The sequence below is a fragment of the Panthera tigris genome, chromosome B4, assembly GCF_018350195.1.
Source record: "Panthera tigris isolate Pti1 chromosome B4, P.tigris_Pti1_mat1.1, whole genome shotgun sequence".
NCBI classification, from domain to species: domain Eukaryota; kingdom Metazoa; phylum Chordata; class Mammalia; order Carnivora; family Felidae; genus Panthera; species Panthera tigris.
Genome location: NC_056666.1, coordinates 104764237 through 104786161, shown reverse-complemented (window position 1 = coordinate 104786161; position 21925 = coordinate 104764237). Strand labels below are relative to the sequence as shown.

General features: G+C 36.7%; 1 protein-coding gene across 2 annotated transcripts in view; it reads right to left on the bottom strand.

Annotated features, from left to right (window-relative positions):
* Positions 1-21925, bottom strand: part of TMTC2 (transmembrane O-mannosyltransferase targeting cadherins 2) — a 398739-nt gene that overhangs the window by 145270 nt on the left and 231544 nt on the right. For both annotated transcript variants that reach the window (XM_007085593.3, XM_042992821.1), the window contains exons 5-7: positions 2843-2928; positions 2185-2369; positions 1025-1103 (exon numbers count right to left, since the gene is read on the bottom strand). In XM_007085593.3, coding sequence (XP_007085655.1) covers positions 1025-1103; positions 2185-2369; positions 2843-2928 — 350 coding nt within the window. The remainder of the gene's footprint in view (positions 1-1024; positions 1104-2184; positions 2370-2842; positions 2929-21925) is intronic.

Sequence of the window (21925 nt, the reverse complement as noted above, 5' to 3'; positions counted from 1 at the left end):
CATAAAATAATCCTAAAGATTATGTAAGTCTCATTTATTTTATATGCCTAGAAATATTAAACAATTTAACCAAGTTTAATGAGAAAGGAAAATCTGAGTTTATGATTTGTGCTTTGGAGAAAAATATGCAATTTAAAGAAAAAAGTAACCTTTTTTCTTCCTTCCTTTATCTGGAAATAGCAAAGTTAATCGGCAGAGTATCTTAAACTGTAGGGATTTTTTTTCCAAGAAACACATACTGAATACATAGTTTTCAGTTGTGTCTGCTATCAAATAGGTATGGTAACCATTTAAGGCAGTCACAGATCAATCACAGACGATAGCTAGATTATTTTATTAGAAATTCTAGTGCTTGACCTCTTGCACTTTACTCTAAAATAATATTCTGAAAAAAACCTATTTTGATCCAAAACCTTATCTGTGAAAACTATAAAGTTGGTTCATTTATTCTCATTTTTTATAAGCATTAAAATCATTACTCTCTCTTCCATTCCATGTTTATTTGTAGGAATTTTCTGATTAAGAAAGTAACATGATCAAAAATTATCATGAATTTGATAAATCATTAAAATATAAATCTTTACTCACCATTTCAATCTCTAGAGTCTAGCTAACACTCACATCCAATGGGTTTGTGAGTCTCTTGCAACAACTATGGTATCTGGCCAATTTGTTAAGAATCACTATGTTAATGTATTTATTTGCTCTTGTTAGAATAAGTGTGCTTTGTAGGGATGTCTGGCTGGCTCAGTCAATAAGAGCATGCGACTCTTGATCTCTAGATCATGAGTTCGAGCCCCACATTGGGGGTAGACTTTACTTAAAAAAAAAAGAAAAAAGAAAAAAGAAGAAGAAGAAGAAGGGTGTTTTGTGAAAATTTGAATGTATCACACAGCTGTGAATAAGTTTTTTGTGTGTAAGTAGTAATAATCTAATTTACTAGACTTCTGTTTAATAGAAGCACAAATTTTAATTTCTCCACAGGTCCCTGAAATATCAGTTACAATACTAACATTTTACTTACCCATCATGTTGTACAAGCTCTGTGGGGCAAACTGCCTTGGCATTTTCTGAATTGCTTCCTTGTATACACTAAGGGCATCCTAATTTAGGAAACAAAAAAGAGACAAAGTACAGTGATATGCACTACAAATAAAATAATAACATCCTTCCAAAATCAAAACCTTCCACTGCTATTTCTAAATGTTTCATTAGAGGAAAATGACTGAGCTGTCTTTTGGTAGCATAACTACCTTCATTCCACGAATGAAAATATTCAACTGAGTTAGTAGAGATAGGCCATATAACAATGTAATTTAATGAGAAGTCAATGTTATCAATGCTCTTTCATCTTAAGGTAGGTTCTCCAGTTCACGTAGATTATTCAGTTAAAAAATAGTAAAATTCACATTTGGAAATTACCCATAATCATCTAAAATCTATAGTTACTTCAAGTCAAGCAACCAGGTAGGATCTAAACAAAATAGTGACTAACAAATCTTCTGGCTACTGAGATCCACTGAGTTTATAAAATGCATTTATTTAAAAAGTTGTATCTTCATCCTTGTACTGCAGTCTTAATACATGGTATAAGAGTATGGATTTGAGAGAGCGAAAGGGAAGGAGGAGTGATAGTAAACGTGAGAGAAGAAACCCAGACAGGCATGCTTCATGGAAAATCAAGGGTACACACACCTCCCAGCTTCCTGTACAATGTCCTGTCTCCATTGCTTTTCCTCTCATCCCAATTAAAAATATAAAATTAATTTTCATCTTAGTCCTATTATAAAAAGAAATAAGTGGGTAGGATTAACATCAAATCCCTTCCTTAATACTCAGAGCACAAGCAATGTATTTTTTTTTTAACATCAAACAGTGGAGATAACAATAACAATGTGTCTTGGAGCATAAAATCAAAGAGAAGACAGGCAAATAAGCTTAAGAAACTATGTTATTTCTCTTTCTAGAGGAGTCACAATTGCTCCGAGAAATTCACAGTAAAGAAATCTTAAGTGTTGTGTAGCAGACATTCTTTTCCAACTGAATTCCACAATTCTTTTAATAAAAACTCATATTAACTTCTTAAATGATCATAGTGTCCCTGCAATGAGATCTTACGGTAGAAAACATGGAGACTAGATCAAGCACAAGGGGGAAGGAAAAAGGCAGAGGTTTTGGCCTGACCTCATAATGTCCCTGTTCATGATAGAGTTTTCCCAGGTTGTACAGACAGCTGGTAACTGAGCTCTTATGTGCATGAGGGTCCTTTAGATTTTCATCAGGGATCTCGGAGCACTTTAGGAACGTGCGTCGGGCTTCTTCTGTCTTTCCTTGGTTCATTAGAATAATACCGGTGTTTAAATATGCAGCTGAGGGAAAAAAAAGGGAAATACAAACGTGAGAAGATGATGCACTGTGACTACAATAAAGTTATCTTTACTGCCACCCAGTTTCTATGGATTATTTCTGATTTTATAAGAAAACCAAGATAAATACTTAGGGAACAAACATATACGTAAAAATAATGCAATAATGAGTGCAGGTGTCAGTGAAGAAACTATGAATAGTCATTGCCCTCATAGAGCTCAAAATATTTTGAGCTTAAACACTGAGGACTAAAAGTTGTATTCATCTTAATACATTAAAAATGATAAATGGATCTCAAACATGATTCAATTGAGAGAGATCTATTTGTGAGAGAGGCTTATAATCCAACTGGTAAATATTCAGAAATGGAAATAGCATGTTTTTTTTCTCTCTGAGGCTGTAACTCATCAAGATAATTTTCATGGATAAAGAAGGAAAGAAAGAGGTGTTTTAGAACAACTTGAATGTTACTTACAAGCCAGCGTAGGCCTGCTTCCGATCGCCAATTTGTAATAATGCAATGCTTCCGCAAACCTGCTGTTCTCCTGTAGAAGTAACCCTCTGCAGGAGGAAAATAGAAATTTGGAGGACTGCATTACTATACATAAAACCACAAATTTGTATTTTATATTTCAAAAATAAAAATGGTTAGAGGGGCTATACAAATGCTGACCTGGTAGTACAAAAATAAATTCTAAGTAGAAGGAAATGATTCCTCAGGAGAGAAAATACTGGAGAGGTATCAGCTACATTTATGTTGCATTAGAAAGTATTAAGAAGTATTTTCAAAAAGCCCTTTACTCGCAGTGAACTTTTCCCTTTCCAGCAGTTTTCCTCTCCCATTGGAATGACCCACCACCTGGATTTGTTCTTGGAGCATGCACAATTTTTCATCACTTCAGAAAGGAAACTTGTCTAAGGCAACACACACACACACACACACACACACACACACACACACACACACACAAGAACATGAGATGCCTCTCTGACTAGCCATATTACTGGGGAAATATTGGTCCGTGACTGCCTGAGAAACAAAAGGTAATATGGGTCAACAGGAAAAAGAGAGAATTTAATCAGATACTATACAGGAACAGAGAAAAAGACTGAAGGTTACCCACATTGTTATTTCCTTATTTTCTGGATTTGGTTAAATAAGTCTGAATTTCAGAACACTGGGAAAATTTCACTTCGCTGTTGTGAGACACGACATGCTTTTGTCTACAGACCCCTAAACCCCATGGGTCTCCTGCGGAAGCTTCTAAGGCAGTGGCCACATGGATTATATGTCATTCCAGACTCCATCCTCATGACCTAAATGAGAATCAATTATAATCATATCTATAAAAATACAGTGTCAGGGGGTGTCTGGGTGGCTCAGTTGGTTGAGTGTCTGACATCAGCTCAGGTCATGATCTCGTGGTTCATGGGTTCAAGCCCCACGTCGGGCTCTGTGCTGACAGCTCAGAGCCTGGAGCCTGCTTCGGAGTCTATGTTTCCCTCTCCCTCTGCTCCTTCTCCACTTGGGATCTCTCTCTCTCTCTCTCTCTCTCTCTCTCTCTCACTCTCTCTTTCTGTCAAAACGAATAAACAGTTTTAAAAAATTAAAATACAATGTCTGGGAATTGGACTAAGTACAAAAAGCTCTCTCAGAAGCTTCTTGGCCTATGCCTTATTCTCTTGTAATCAGCGAGTATCTTACAGGCATTCGGCACCTTTATCGGGCCCGAGTACTGCTGTTATCAACCACAAACTGCAGAGACCTCTTGCAGCTGCTAAGGCCTTTGCAAAATGCGAAGGCTACCGATAAAAACACATCATTTTGTAGAATATTTTTAAAATGTTCAGCTTACTATGTAATGGGAATCACTGAAAAAATATCTGAAGAAGATCATTTCAAACTTAAAGTCTGCTCACTTGTATCATTAGCAAAGATTAACCTTACTATTTCTAATATTTGTTTAAAAGTCATCTGAATAGATCAAACCATTCCAAAGCACATTAACATCACGTACATAGATACATAAATGCACATTTCTTTTATTTCTTTTTTATTTTTTTTATTTTTGAGAGAGACAGAGACAGAATGCAAGTGGGTTAGGGGCAGAGAGAGAGGAAGACACAGAATCCAAAGCAGGCTCCAGGCTCTGAGCTGTCAGCACAGAGCCCGATGCAGGGCTCAAACTCACAAGCTGTGAGATCATGACGTGAGCGGAAGTTGGACGCTCAACCGACTGAGCCACGCAGGTGCCCCCATAAATGCACATTTCTATAAAAAGGTTTGAAAATCAGGAGACTATAGATGCTGGAGAGAACGTGGAGAAACGGGAACCCTCTTGCACTGCTGGTGGGAATGCAAACTGGTGCAGCTACTCTGGAAAACAGTGTGGAGGTTCCTCAAAAAATTAAAAATAGAACTACCCTAGGACCCAGCAATAGCGCTGCTAGGAATTTACCCAGGGAATACAGGAGTGCTGATGCACAGGGGCACATGTACCCCAATGTTTATAGCAGCACTTTTAACAACAGCCAAATTATGGAAAGAGCCTAAGTGCCCATCAACTGATGAATGGTTAAAGAAGATGTGGTTTATATATACAATGGAATACTACTTGGCAACAATAAAGAATGAAATCGGGCCATGTGCAGCAATGTGGATGGAAATGGAGGGTATTATGCTAAGTGAAATAACTCAGTCAGAGACAGATACCATATGTTTTCACTCATATGTCGACCTTGAGAAACTTAAGAGAAGACTTCATAGGAGAGGGGAAGGGGGGGATAAAAGTTATAAACAGTGAGGGAGGGAGACTCTTAAATACAGAGAACAAACTGAGGGTTGATAGGGGGGTGGGGGAAAGGAGAAAGTGGGTGATGGGCACTGAGGAGGGCACTTGTTGGGATGAGCACTGGGTGTTGTATGGAAGCCAATGTGACAATAAAGTATATTAAAAATAAAAATAAATAAAAAGGTTTGAGCAACTATTAATTTTTTAATGTTTATTTTTGAGACAGAGGGAGAAAGAGTGTGTGAGCAGGGGAGGAACAGAGAGACAGGGAGACAGAATCCGAAGCAGGCTCCAGGCTCTGAGCTGCCAGCACAAAGCCCTACACGGGGCTTGAACCCACCAACCATAAGATCATGACCTGAGCTGAAGTCAACGCTCAACCGACTTGAGCCACCAGGGGTCACTGAGCAACAATTAATTTGATCAGGAAATTGATATGCTTTGCAGTTGAGTATACTTTTCAGTTGCTAGAAAAAAAGTTTCCTGAAGTATCCAAGAGTTTGAGACAATGTTCAAATGCTTTTATTTATTTATTTTTATTTTTTTTTTTTTTTTTGAGAGAGAGAGAGAGTGCAAGTACAAGTCGGGGAGGGGCAGAGGGAGAAGGAGGGAGAGAATCTTAAGCAGGCTCCAAGCTCAATGCTGAGCAGGACGAGGGGCTTGATCTCATAACAGTGAGATCATGACCTGAGTCTAAATCGACAGTCAGACACTTAACCAACTGAGCCACCCAGGCACCCCTGTTCAACGGTCTTTAAAAGTAGGTATATACCTAAAACTAATATAACATGGTACATCAACTACACTTCAATTAAAATAAATAATAATTTTAACAAAGGGATGAAATACTCTTTGTAAAGACCTGATTCTCTTTAAAATAAATAAATAAATAAATAAAAAGGATAAAACTGTTAAAGAGAAAGAACATTCACATACTTTTCAAAAAGGAATAATTTTCTTTCTAACTATAATTTTATTGACAAAATGCTGGATTTCCAGTTAATTAAGCTCATATACATAATCTCATTTCAGAAACTTATCTACAACCTTAATTACCTTTATCACTTTCCTTTGAGACTCAGATAACAAGGTCCTACACCTCTGACACAAGGCTGATGGCACCAGAGGATAAATGACTTTCAGGTATTCAATTCTATTTTTTCTACCTTCGTTAGGAATCAAAATGCTTCCAAGAGCCCCTCTTTATCTAAAATCTTCAATATTTTGGTCCACTACAGTTTCCTTTCCTTTAAAATTACAAAAAAAAAAAAAAAAAAAAAAAAAAAAAAAAAAAAAGATTATGTGTCTCTTAGCAGAGAGGAAGAAAAACTCCTACAACCTTTATTCATTCCTGCATCCTCCTCTACCTTTTATTGCTCTCCTCCTCCTCCTCCTTTCAGAATGGTCTATAGTGTAAATGTCGAATGACTCAAATCCCATTTAACCCTAAATCCAATTTAGGTTCTAATTATCAACCCCCAATCCCCTCCAAATAGTGTGCTTATATGAATTGCCCACACAACTGTAGTATTTGTGACTGCGAAACTCCTCTTCCTTCCTGAAACTATTTCCCCTGTTTCCTGGAGACCAGGCTCCCCTAGTTCTCTTGACCTGGTACCATCCTACAGAGAATAAAGAAAAGTGTCTCTTGAAGAACATTCCTACATTACTTTGAACGACTGGTACTTTAAAAGGCTTTGTCTTTCTTCTCTTTTCTTCATAAATATTGTCTCCACATGACATCACGCTTACGTGTAGCTCACGTATATACTGACTGTTCTCAATTCTGAAGTAGTGATTGGTCTCCTGACATCCAGATTTATTTTTGACAGCTTACTGAACTACATCAATCTAGGTGCTCGCTGGAATTTCAAAATCAACACATCCAAAACTTGAGAACAGCATCTCCTGCTCAACAATCATAAAAAGATGGGGCGCCTGGGTGGCTCAGTTGGTTAAGCGTCGACCTCAGCTCAGGTCATGATCTCACAATTCATGAGTTAGAGCCCCACGTCTGGTTCTGTGTCGATAGCTCAGAGCCTGGAGCCTGCTTTGGATTCTGTGTCTCCCTCTCTCTCTCTGCCCCTTTCCCATTCACACTCTGTCTCTCTGTCTCTGTCTCTGTCTCTCTCTCTCAAAAATAAATACACGTTAAGAAAAAGAATAACTAAAAAGATAAACACATGAAATAAATAAAAGAAGAAAAATATCTCCTTGGCAATCAGCACTGGCATTCACTACATTTACAAAATCAGAAACCGGGTTATCATTCTTGACTTTTTACTCATACTCACAATTCCATGTTTTATAAAGTCTCCAAAACCCACAAACTCTTATTTTCTAACTCTTTACTCTGTCTCTCAAGGTTTATCTTCATGGCTCTGTTAAAGCCCTCTGTATCTTCACTGTCACCTAAATAACTACAACAGCCCATTAATTAGTCTCCACATAATTACATTTCTGAAGGGCGAATATGCTGTTAGGCCAGACAGAATTAACATGAGGGGACGAGGCACAATGTGCCTAAAGGCCATAAACCTTGCAATCTGATGAATTCAGCCTCCCCAACACTGATGTATTAAATTCCAATCATTTCCCAATTCAAAAAACGTACAGAGGAGAAAATGACACATATCATGATCACTACACCTAGACAACCCTGTCCAGCCTGCTCTATTCTTTGGAGGAACATAGTCCCATGGGGTGCTACAGCAGGCAAATATCCAGGAATACGTATAATGAATCTGTGAAGTATCATTCCCTACTTTATCTGAATAAAGGTAGCAGAGGAGTGAGTCCAATGGCGTGAGATGGCTATTGTGACTGATTTCTCGTGGCTAAAGATTTTAACTAAGAATCAACTATGCCATAGTGTACATGCTGTAAATGTGAACAAGACAGAGATCCACTCGCCTGTGGATGAACAATCTACTGAGGGAGATAAATAAAATAAATGGTGTGGGAAACTACTCTGCTAGTGCATGGAGGACCAACACTGGTCCAGCTCAGGAGTGGACAGGTGAAGGTTCAGAGTCAAAGGGACACTGGCAGAGGTGTGTAATAGGCAGCACTTAGCCAACAGTAAAAACATGTTATGAGCTCCATGTTGCACAGGAAGAAAAGAGGTTCAGAAAATTTACCAACTAACTCTATGTTTTATGATTAAGAAGAGGGAAAGCCAGGATCTGGAACACAGTTTCTCTGATAATAAATCCCACGTTCTTTCTAGAAGAAAAGAAGAGGAAAGCGAAAAATATTTCAATTCGAAGTGCCTGCATACTAGCTTATGTCACCTTTTGCCCGAGCACCCTCCAGATTTGGTAAAACACTAACTTGCATCAATGCTCTGAAAAGGAATCTGACAGTTTGGGCAGGTCAGGATGAATTTGGGTTAGTTGTAGCACTGTAACAACCAAGCTTCTATTACTGCTGTTTTCCACAATTACCAAACCTGTTTTTTATTTACTGAAGAGATGACAGAGGAATAGAAACGCTTCACATAGTAATAATTATGGTAATAATAATAACTAAACTTATTTGACACTTACAGTGTGTCAAGCACTTGACAAAATTCACATTTACTTTCAACAATAATCTTACGAGGTAAGCTATTATTACTAGCCCCATTTTACAGAACATGAACTTCAGACAAGAAAAAGTTAAGCAACACACACCAAAGGTCACACAACTACTAAGAAGGATGCTATAGGTGAAGCTCAGCAATCTGATAGTAAAGAAGGATCTGTATTGTCATAAAACATTTATACCAAAGGCTTTTCCAGAATTGTTTAAAATTGATGACGTGGTTTGTTTACACACTGATGTCAACAAAATATTCTGGATGCCCTGTATATTAAAAATAAAAACACATTTTAATATACCACCAAGCCAGAATCTAGTGAGAAATAAATTTATTCATATTACATGAAGGTGCTTTACAATCAAGGAAATAGTTCATGCTATACATTAATGTAAAGTTAAAGTCTTTTGAGAAAGAAATTGAAAAAAAAGTTACTGATCTCTGAATGATAAGTGGTTGGGTCACTTTTACATATGTATGGGTGTAGGTGGATATGTTATTTTCTTTTTTTAATTTTAAAAAATTTATTGTTTATTTATTTTTGAGAGACAGAGCTAGAGTAGGGGAGGGGCAGAGAGAGAGGGAGACACAGAATCTGAAGCAGGCTCCAGACTCTGAGTTATCAACACAGAGCCCAACGCAGGGCTTAAACCCATGATCCGTGAGATCATGTCTTGGGCTGAAGTTGAGGCTTAACCGACGGAGCCCACCCCCCCCTCCCCCCCAGGAACCGCTATAGTATTTTCTAATAGAAGAAAATATTTTACTTCTCATATTTCTCCCCCAGTGATTTATCTTTCAGAAAAACAATGAAATTAAGCACTGAGGGAAGAAGAATACAAACTGGGGAAACAGAGAAAATAAATATTGTTTTAGTCAAAGAAAGAAAACACATCTGGATCTATAAAGTAATGTTCACTCTAACAATTAAATTTTAGAAAAACACTTTATTTAACAAAAACAAACAAACAAAAACCCACAAAACAACAAAATGACCTCCCTTAAATCTTATTGGCTATTCTTTAAAACAATTTTTTTAATGTTTGTTTATTTTTGAGAGAGACAGAGAGAGAGAGAGAGAGAGAGAGACAGTGTGAGTGGGGACGGGGGGTGCAGAGAGAGACACACACACACGCAGAATCCAAAGCAGGCTCCAGGCTCTGAGCTGTCAGCACAAAGCCCAACGCGGGGCTCAAACCCATGGACTGTGAAATCATGACCTGAGCTAAAGTCGGACGCTTAACCAACTGAGCCACCCAGGCGCCCCTCGGCTATTTTTAATCTTGTTTTGACCATATGGTTTAAGAATTACCACTGAGCATGTAAAATATTCTTTCCCCTGTGAAAGTTTTGTCTAGCTTTATGTCAATCTCCCTAACAACCCTGTCTTTGTCTAAAATCCCATTTTTAAAGAATCACAATAATCTAGACACTTGATAAATGAAAACCAATCAGACCCATGATAACAGTGGATTGGACAGAGTTAAATGCAAACATTAAATGTAAATAGGCATACAAATCCCTAGCTGACTCCAAACATTGACAGAGACAGAAGGGGAACATTTATTTAGCACAGTGTTTCTCAACCAGGGATGACTTTTGTCATATCCCCCCATCTGGCCTGTCCCCCAGGGAACACCGGGCAATAGACATTTATACCGTCATGTCTGGGTTGATTCTACTGGCATCTAGTGGGTAGAGGCCAGGGATGCCACTAAATATGTAAACATGTTAACACAAGACAGCCCCCCAAATCAAAGAATTATCTGGCCCCAAATACAAATAATGCTGAAGTTAAGATATCACATTTTGCATTTCATATGTACTAACTGCAACACATTTCTTCAGAATATTTTCTGAAGAAGACTTTATTAGGCCTCCATGTCCCCTCATTCACATACATGAACTATGCAAAGAATATGGAAAATAAGAAATCAAACTATGGGGATTACATTATTTTTCAATAAAAATCTATCATTTCTACTTTTTTCATTAAAAAAAGGAATTGGAAATGGGATTTTCTAAAAATTAAAAAGAAAAAGCATGCCTGTCCTACCTCTAGCAGTACATCTAAGCAAATAGTCAGTGGCTCTTTGTAATAAGATTGCCCTCTATACATAACTATAGAAACATACAGATCTTCAAGCAAAGCTTTCTTTTGCCTCAGGTTCTAACAGAGGTCTTTCAAAATAGTTGAAATAGTTGGTATTTTTTTTAAGTTTATTTATTTTTGAGAGAGAGAGAGAGAGAAAGTGTGAGTGAGAGAGGGGCAGAGAGGAAGGGAGTACACAGAATCAAAGCAGACTCCAGACTCCAGCCTCCAGCCTCTGAGCTGTCAGCACAAAGCCCAACGTGGGGCTTGAACCCAGGAACAGCGAGATCATGACCCGAGCCTAAATCGGATACTTAACAGACTGAGCCACCCAGGTGCCCCCAAAGTTGGTATTAATAAAGCCCATCAGCAGAAAAACATATACTTTTGAAGAATATATGGGACAGCGAGTAAGCTGATGTTTACACACAAGAATGTGGGTGAAACAGGATGCAGTTTACACAGAGTCATGCACTAAGACAACTTAAAATTAAGATTATATTATGAGGAATATTTCACAGTCAATAGTTTGGCTATTCCCTGGGTAAACAGACTTAGCAATCAGAATAAATCAGATAATTTACTGTTCACAGGCAATGGCTCACAAAATAATTGTAATCCCTACAGCCCAAGTACAGTAGTCCTCCCTTATCCGCGAGTCTGCTTTCCATAGTATCAGTCATCCATGGTCATCTGTGGTTGAAAGACAATCTTCCTTCTGATGAATCATCAGACGGTCCATAGCAGCCTAACACTACCTCACAATGCCTATATCATTCGCCTCATTTCATCAGGTAGCTATTTCATCATCTCACGTCATCACAAGGAGAGTGAGGAGGGTACCGTAAGATATTTCGAGAGAAAAAGAGAGACCACATTCACATAACTTTTGTTACAGTATCTTGTTATAATTATTGTATTGTATTATTGTTGTTGTTAATTTCTTACTGTGCCTAACTTATAAATTAAACTTTACATAGGGATGTATATATCAGAAAAAATACAGAAATAAGAAATAGGGTCTGGTACTACCCATAGCTTCAGGCATCCCACTGGGGGTCTCGGAACATATCCCTCACAGATAAGTCCCCCATTGGGGCTATTACAATAATAAAATATGTTCATTTTAAATTGAGATATTTATCTGAATTTCATTGCATTCAAGTGTCTTTTAACACATGGCACTTTGAAACTAGGATGCTTTTCTTTAGATAAAATATTATAAAGTTTAGATGTTCAATTTTATTCTGAGGTATTCATACATTGGAAATTTCCCAAATGAAATTAATTAGCACTGGTTTGGAGACATATTTAAACTTTGCATACATCCAAATTTCCTAATAAAATTGACTAATTTAACTAATGACTGTAATAATGACATTTCATATAATTTAACTGTGAAATGGCATTACAGTTGAACTTGTTCTGTTTTTTTTTTTTTCAAGATTTATGCTTAGTTTTAGGCTATGTTTATAATAGGACACTTGGAAAAATAAATCTTTCTAATATCAAACAGAAGTGACAATAGCATGTCACACTCATACACACAAATGCTTCTGAATCTTGCTTGATAAAATAGGTACCAGGCAAAAATTTCAAGTGACTATACCAGAAATAAATGGAATCTATTATTATAAGAGCTACTGACAACTTGCTCAGATGTAATGACAAAAGTGGGGCAGGCAAGCTTTCTCTTTTTTAATGTTTAGGAAATTCCATTGCACTTTTGTCTTTAAGAAAATAATCAAGAGAAATGATAGACTGCAAAAACAAACCTGGTAAATAAAATGAGTAATTACTACTTGAATCAATGGCAGTAATTCCAAGGGTTAGACTGACACAGAGCTTGGAAATTAGGTATCTAATAGGTACGAACCACTGAACATATAAAAAGAACCATGACCAACCAGAAAGCCAGGCTTGATCATGTGAGTAGGTGCTGTTCAATCTGATGAAAGCACAGCAGTCTGTGTACCTCTTAGGAAAGGTCCCTGGAAAAAGAGAAACCATGTTCTTCCTTATCTTTCCTCTGTCCTGCTGACTGTAAGGTACAAGTCCTCTTCTGAAAACTGTTAGAAAAAACTTAAAGGAGCCCAGGAAACAGCCCTTCATGAAACTCTTCTATGACCTCTTGGGGCTACACATCTCTGGACTTCTTTTTGTAAGATAGCAAATACAATTTTAACTCATTGAAGCTCATGTTATTTTGGGTTTCTTACTATTTGCAAACCAACCTCTTCCCATCTGATAAAATGCCACATGCATCATTTTGTTTTCTATTTGTTTTGTTTTACTTGTTTTTAAACCATGTAAAACCATAAAATATGTAATATCAAGTATGGCTCTGGTAGAGTATTTTAAGGAAAACTTCTAATTATATTTGAATGAATACAAAAAATGAGTTGTCTGGTTTTTAGTGATAACCAGACTAGGCAATTGCCAAGTATAAAAATAGCAATTTATATTTAATTAAAGTTATATAACTTAAGAGAGTAATGGGTGCATGAAATTGGAACTCTTAAATTAAGCTCCTAGACATCAGAGTGGTCAGAGTTATCACTCTTCACTCAAAAAGAGTAATGACATTAGTAACATTTTTTTTAATAAAAGCATTTTAATTAATCTTCTCAATCCCCAAATAACTAGAAAGAAGGAAACTCACAGGAATTATCAAGTGAAATGAAATAGGTAGGATTTTCATCTCATAAAAAAAAAAAAAAAAAGATTCAGTGAGATATAACTGATTGAATTTGAGCTCCAAAGGAGATACCATAAAGTTATATTTTCTGGCCTCACATTGCACGTCAATAGCTTTCAGGTCGCCGTAGGATAATAAACCTTGTATCTGAGGACCAAACATATTAATTCTCTCTACTCTTATCTTTTTTTCTCAAATCATATACTCAACTCTCTCTTTCTCCCATTCTATTTTAATTAAACTATTTCAATTTAAGAAGTAAAAATGGCATTTTTACAAAGATGACTTTGGGTATAAAAGCACTAATAAGGAAGTGGGTATAAATTGTTCACATTTTTACCTAAAACACATAAACTCAACTTGTGAAAACAATATATAATATGTACGCTACAAAAAGCATCACTTAATTGGATATTTATTTTAAACTATTGCTAAGTTATTATACATGATTATTATATACCATTATGTACTATGGGCAAAACAGAAAAGATGTCCCTTCTTGAAAAGGTTAAATTCCACTGGAAAGGGTAATGTGCACGTTGTTTCCTGACTCTGTACTTAAAATGCATGAAAAAGAATGGAAACAGAGATGGAGAAAAAGACACCAGCCATGTGACATGAATTAGACAGATGTGCACACCTGATTCTATTACATAGCTCCCCAAGCTAAATCCTATTTCATCGGATGTCACTTCCAAGTGTCACATAACTGCCAACTAGATTTCAGAAAATACAGTTAAGCTTCCTCTCTGGCATCTTTCTTTTGACACAGACCTGTTTATTTGTTCTAAATTGAATTTTGTTTAACTTTGACAGATAAAGTACCATACTGACATCTTATTTCATAAAGAAGATTTTTTTTCCATTCTAACCTGTCAAATGTGGAACAGTAGGCATCCAATCAAATTAACTTTGTTGCTGTTATGTATCAAATGCATTACCAAAAACCTTATCAATAAATATTAGCAGAGAAATGAAGAAGTTGTAGCTTTTTTTTTTCCTTTTTTCCTTTTAAAATTAGTTTTTGCTTAGGGTCTAAAGAAGGAGAAACATATGTTCACTATGTCTTAAAAATATGTGAGGTCTCAATTAAATGGAGCATTCATTAAAAAGGTACTTCTCCTGAGCAAGAACTGAGATGATGGCATCTTAACAAGTTTTTATGTCCTATGAAAGCCCATTTGTATCTGTGACAGGTCCTGAAAAAGATGCCCCATGATTATTACCTTTCATAATTCTTTCAATGAGCCCATAGAGACATAGTCCCCATTTTACAAAGAGGAGCCCCCAAATCAGAATGGGTACTCAACTTAAAAAAAATCCATGTAGCTAATTTATTGTTGGATCTGGGATTCACATAACTATTAATATATGCCTACTTTGCTTTATAACTGTCTTCTGAATATATAATTAAGGCTATATTTTCCTCTACATGTCATAAAATAATAATAGGTATGAATATACATCCCTAGTTAAAAAACAGTGTTTAATAGGAATCAAGAAAGAGAATTCATACTGGATGGTTTTATGATAATGTTTTACATATTATTTCTTTTCATCCTTAAAATTAGTAATATAAGATATTACTCTTTTCACTTTAGACCTGTGAACACATCAGGGAGAGAAGTTAAATAACTTACCCAAGATAACACAACTAGAAAGGTTCAGAATAAGACTCAAATTCAGAGCTGCTCGGCTTCAAATCCCATTACCCCACATTGGTCTATTGGGAAGAAGTGCCTGTTCTCAGTATAAGCATTAATAATTACCATCTGCTGGCTCATATATCCCATGCTTCTTCACTGTCTGTATCAACATATTTCTTTCCCCTCTTTCTGTGTTTATATATGTCCATACCAATGGAAAAATATTTTTAATTTGCTTCAAATGTGGATAAACTAAAGCCTCCTATGCCTATCAGCCTTACCAAGAACAAATATGCTTGTATGATAGCTAATTTCATGTGTCAGCTTCATTGGATCATAGGGTGCCCAGATATCTGGTTAAATGCTATTTCTGAGTACATCTGTGAGAATGTTTCCAGAAGAGATCAACATTTTATTCACAGACTGTATAAAAAACAGATTACCTTTCCCAGTGTGGGCGGGCATCATCTGATCTGTTAAGTCCTGAACAGAACAAAAAAAGAAAATGGGAAGATCTGCTGTCTCTCTGCCTGAACTGGGGCATTGACCTTCTGCCTTCAGACCTCCTGGTTCTCAAGCCTTCAAATTCAGACTGGTATTTACAAAGGCTCTCAAGGCTCTGAACTACACCACTGTCTCCTTGGATCTCCAGCTTGCAAAGAGCCAATCCTGGGACTTCTAACCTTCATGATTGCATGAGCCAGAGCCTTATAATAAACTTATTTATTATATACATATACTATTGGTTTTGTTTCTCTGGAGATCTCTGCCTAATACAACTTATAAAGAGGTTTCCTTGAGTTATTCTTATGCTGAGGATCCACTCCTCTTCGTAGACATGTTCATCAGTAAATACAGGTATACCCCCACAGAGGCATAGCCATGAACAGTTAGAAGCAAAATCAATTAACAGCTAACAAATTCTTTAGCTTTAATTATTATATAATTGTATCAACTTTCCAGGCATTTTATTTATTCCTTGCTGCAGTACAAGGGGATGCCATAACCCAATTTTGCTGATGAGGAATAAGGATCATGCAAGTTGACTAAGGCAACCATGGGACCAATAAATGGGAAATTTGAATCTAAGTCTGCTTAATGCCAAAGTTCATGCTAGTAACTATTTCATGAACCTGACTGCATGGTGCAAAGGTGGCACAGAGTTAAATTTTTTTAAATGGAAACTTTTCCCTTTTCCCACTCCATTCCTACTATTCTATATATTCTATCTATATATTCTGGGATCACAGTCAAATATCTTTCAAAGATTCTCTCATCCTCCCAGAGAATTTTGTGATTTAAAACAAACAAAATTAAGAACTAAAAAGCACCTAACACTCATTAAAGCACTAACTAGCAATGATTTAACTTTAAACCTATGTACAGGTTTGCTATTTATTCTTTACTATTTACAGAAGCTATACAACATGGGTGATTAATTATTATGTAATTTCTTTAAAAAGAAAAATTTATCAGTTGGATGGTATGCAATTACTGTTGGGGGAACCTGTAAGCTGGGTTATGGGCATGGGCCGTACTCCGTAAAAGTCAAAGTATGTAGACTGTTGATCCGTTCATTCATGCATTCGTTGAAAATGTATCCCATAGGGCCATTACAGAGATTTAATGACTGGTAGAAAAGAGATAATTTAAAAAGCAGTAACAAAATTGTCTGTAGGGTACTATGATATTGTGTGATATGCTATGGAAGTCCACAGCAAGAAAACTTAATTGAAACTAGTTTGTTCAGGCAGTGGAGGAAAGAAAAATGAACAATTGTGAATTCCACAGGCATCACCACACTCAAAAAAATATCAGCAAATAAAAAAAAAAAAAAAAAGAAAGCAAGAAAGCAAGCAAGCTTCAGTGCCTGATTCCTTCTATAGATATGGTTATAATTTGGGTTAGAGATGTTCCCATGGGCACACAGTGATTTAGCACAATGTACTCACTTTAAACATAAATGTTCAACAAAGTGGGTGTTTTCTTTGTCCCTTAACAGCAGTGCTCTAACAAAAGTCTGCTGTTGAAGCAATAAATTATGGAAGGGGAAAAGGTATCATGTATCTCACAGACCAGCAGGAATAGGTGTTAGGTCATACAAGCAATTTCTAACTTAAGAACAAGCAAGATGAGTTCCAAAAATAAAAGTCTGAGTTTATCTTTTTTTTTTTTTTTTTTTTTTGCTCAGAATAGATTTTGCAACATAAAAACAACTCACAAGCTTATCCTGCAGTACTCAAAAAGTTTGAAAGAAAGCACCAGGTATAACAATGTTCCTAAAACTGCCTTTGCAGGTTTACTTTTGGTGCCAAAAAGGGATATCCTTTCCCCCCAATCAGGGGTCAAAGAGAAGAAAGATCTCTTCATGGCAGTACCCATCATTTCAGACCCCAGTGTGGGAGCAGGAGGCACGCTGGTGTCTAAGGCTGGACACGGAAAAAGAACTGGCAGGGAGCCAGACAACAATGGAATGATGGAAGATTGGGACTAAAGTGCTAAATGAAGAGAAAATTGGTGAATACTTTCAGCAGCACTTGCTTCTCCTTTCTTGTCTTTTCTATTCACTCTACTCTTCTACCCTCATGCTTTATAAAGATAATGGCGTTGGCCCAGAGAAATTTCTCATCTCTGAATGCTTCCCATTACATTTTTTTAAGACCAGTACCTAGAAATTGGCCAAACTGCATTTGTTTTTCCTTGCTATCAGTGCTTACTGCTTTTGATTACAGTTGCATTATCTTTTCTAAACCCAAATTTTTGGAGACTGGAGTATACATTTTGCACCCCAGATTTGTACCCACCCCTGAATCTGGTCTTTGAAGATTTAGAGAAGTTTTTTAAAGATTTTTACTTCAAACAGGCAAATTTACAGAAAACACACACACGTGCACACGCACACACACACACACACACACACACACTCATTAAAACATCAAAAGGATATTCATAAAATATAAATGGTGTTAAAAGTTAGTCTACCTTCAGAATTCAAGACAATTCAGATTATTCTCCTAACCTGTAATTTCTATTCTCTAAGAAAGTACCTGCCTGTTATTTTCTGAGTAAGATGTGATTATACTGACCAGGCTGGAATTGGTTTTCCTTTTCTAGATGACTGATGAGCATTTTCTCACACTGTTCTCATAGTCAGAACAGTAAGATGAGATCACTCCTTCCTCTTGCCTTTCAGCCACCCCCAATCTAGTCATCTCCAACATTAAGAGTCCTTAGGGACAAAGTCAATTTGGGGGCAGTATAATTAAAAGCAATAGAAGAGTAAAGCAAAAAGGGCATCCTTAGGTGCTTTTTGATTCTGCAGAGGTAAGCAGGGACAGAGGAAGAAAGAAAAAGTGGGAAGGAAAGTTTTTTAAATTTTTTTTTTTCAACGTTTTTTATTTATTTTTGGGACAGAGAGAGACAGAGCATGAACGGGGGAGGGGCAGAGAGAGAGGGAGACACAGAATCGGAAACAGGCTCCAGGCTCCGAGCCATCAGCCCAGAGCCTGACGCGGGGCTCGAACTCACGGACCGCGAGATCGTGACCTGGCTGAAGTCGGACGCTTAACTGACTGCGCCACCCAGGCACCCCCGAAAGTTTTTTAAATAATCCATGATGCACCTATTCAAAAGAAAACCATAGACCCAAATGTTGTTGTTTAGACCAGATTCCCAAACTGGAGCTTGATACCTTTTAATTGCAGTTTCAGCCTTCCCCAGAAATGCAGTCAATCAGAAATTTTTTAATCAGCACCAATGAGTCAGCCACACAGGCCTTCTCCATCCCCCAAAGAAAGATGAGGTAATCTATATGATAAGATCCCTTTCTTTTTTCCCCCAAAGGAAAACCACCTGGCCTAAAACAATCTTTTTCTTTTGCTAATAACCTTCTTGCCCCATCCTCCTTCTGTGAAGCCTCCCTTTCATGTAGCTCCACAGAACACTCCTCTATTGGCTAGATGAGATGCTGTCCCTAATTTATCAATCTTTTAATAAAGCCAATAAGATTTTTCTTTAATTTACTTAGTTGAGAGACGCCTGGGTGGCTCAGTCGGTTGGGCGTCCGACTTCAGCTCAGATCATGATCTCACAGCTCGTGAGTTCGAGCCCATGTCAGGCTCTGTGCTGACAGTTCAGAGCCTGGAGCCTACTTCGGATTCTCTCTCTCTCTCTCTCTCTCTCTCTCTCTCTCTCTCTCTATCTCTTTCTCTCTGCCACTCTCCTACTCGCTCTCTCTCTCAAAAGTAAATAAGAACATTAAAAAATTTTTTCAATAAAAAAATAAATTTTCTCAGTTGAGTTTTTTGTTATTTAATGCACCCTGCACATATGAAGTCTAAGGAAAATGTGCATAAATCATGGGCACATTGTATAAACGTACATTCAGCAAATATTTATTGTGCTTGTACTGTGAGCTGAGCACTATGCTAGGCACTTAGGATGTGTACAAAAATAATGCCTTCATGGCTTTACATGTTAGCAATACACAAAATAAATTCTAAATTTTATTTATTTTCATCTCACTCTATGTAATTAAACAGGAAATTATATAGTTCACTACAAGGTCATAAATCTAATGTTAAAATAAAAAGGAATGAAGGAAAGGGGAACTAGTGTGAGTGGTAGACAGACTACAGTTTACATAGGCTCAGCAAGGAGGCCTCCTGCAAGTCTTTGAAACAAATAATTGAAAGAAGTGAGTGACAGGAGATAAAATTTGGCCATACAAATAATATTATTTATACGAATAACATAAGAGAAAAATAAACAGCAGATGACAAGATACTAATTTTTAAAATTCATTAACATCTTAATATCCAGATGGCCTCAAACTTCAATTATACTTTAAGCAACTTCTGTATCATATAAGCAAAACCACAGTTAGGTGTTGTGTAAGAGAAAAAATAAATTAAATAGAAGATAATATTACTGTGTTTCCTAGTGTGTCTAGGAAATAATTCCGAAGTCATAGTAATTGGAAACCTGCAGAGGACTGACTGGAACTACACACATAACAAATTTACATCTGTTCATTTTTCTTCAGGAACAGGGGGAAAAAGATACTTTTTTTTTTTTTTCATATGCAAAACCTCACTCTGAGAAAACAAATTAATTTACCTGAAATTCTGCTGCATATCAGCCTCCACTTTTCACATGAGCATAATTTTAGGACAAACAAGACACGCAAAAAAAAAAATCTTCTGGCCATTTAAACAACTTTCAATCAGTTTTAAAGTTAAACCAAACAAAAGGCATTCAAACAGGATGTGATTATGAACTTCTTTATAAACCTATTTTATGGACTAATACATGTCCTCAAATTTACCTACAGAACCCTGGATGAAAATGATTATAAAATTAAAGGCCATTTTAATGAGATTTCAGAAAAATGCCTTTCATCATTTTTCCAACATGGAAAATAGTTTAACTCTCTCTACACAATTACTCTTGAATATAGATTTCTACATGGAAAAGCATGACCCACACAATGCCATTTTAAAATTACACTTGTAATAGAAAACCTGTAATACAAATGGGCATGGGAATGATTCAATCTCCTTCTTTTTCTTGCCAGACTCCAATTTCTTAAAGGATTCTGATTTCCCCCAATTTTACTTTGGATTACGGTGGGGAGGGCAAGGCTTAACAGTTTGTTCCCACAGGCAATCCTAGACACCAATACTACAATATGTAGTTTCCATTGCTATAAAAGAAATGAGTGTGAGATAGTAAGTGGTTTGAATAAATCTATTCAAAAGCATGCGCTGAGTACCAAGGAGGTGTTGGGACTTCACTCTGCGCTAGAAACAACGACATAAATGATTTACACCCCCAGCAACCAAGGGGCTTCTCTCGTGAAGTACGGTTCTTTGGCCATTGTGTCCCTGCAATTCATAGGATAAAATTATTCTCTGGGATACCCTGTAGCTTCACGATGACAAAATGCACTACGACATTAAGAGAAGTGAATAATATATCCAAGTTTCTAGACCCATGATAGATGTCACTATATTGTCCCCCCTGTGGGGACATAAAAACCCCATACAAATACTTAACTTCTTAATAGTACATGCTCTTTGGCCCTTTTCTCCCTTCTTGCTGTACTATTCATCAGCAACAATGACATCAAACAACCCCAGTCTTCCTTCCTTCATCTTCAACACAGTTTATGGTTCCTCTTTCTCTACCAAGCTCTTCAAATACTGGTATTCCCCAAGATTTCATCCACAGTCTTTCTTTTCGTTTATCCTTATACATATCACACACACCCAAGTTAAAGTTTCAACTTACATACTTACATAATTACAACTCTAAAACCTACAGGCTCTAACTCAGAATTCTCTCATGAGATGTAAAAGCACATTCTAGCTCCTAGAGGATCCCTGATAGTCATCTGAAACTTACTTAGTCACAACTGAATGATTTTCACCCCAAACATCTTATTAATTTCTCTTCCTAGTATGACTCTTCTTTTCTTGTCTTGTCTTTATTATTTTTTTTCTTTTTGTCCAGGCTGAGTGAGGTCTCTCTCTGTCTTCTCATAATAATATCAGCTTATCTCTCAGAAAAGATGCTACTTTATTACTTATTTTTAAACCCAAACTATAAGCTCCTTGACAGCAGAAACTACACACTCTGTCAGCTTATCCTCACCATTTAATACAACGTCTGTCACTCTGAGGTCACTCAATATTTGTCAAATCAATTAATGAATCCTTATTTCCAACACATGAATTTGCAAATGTGCTC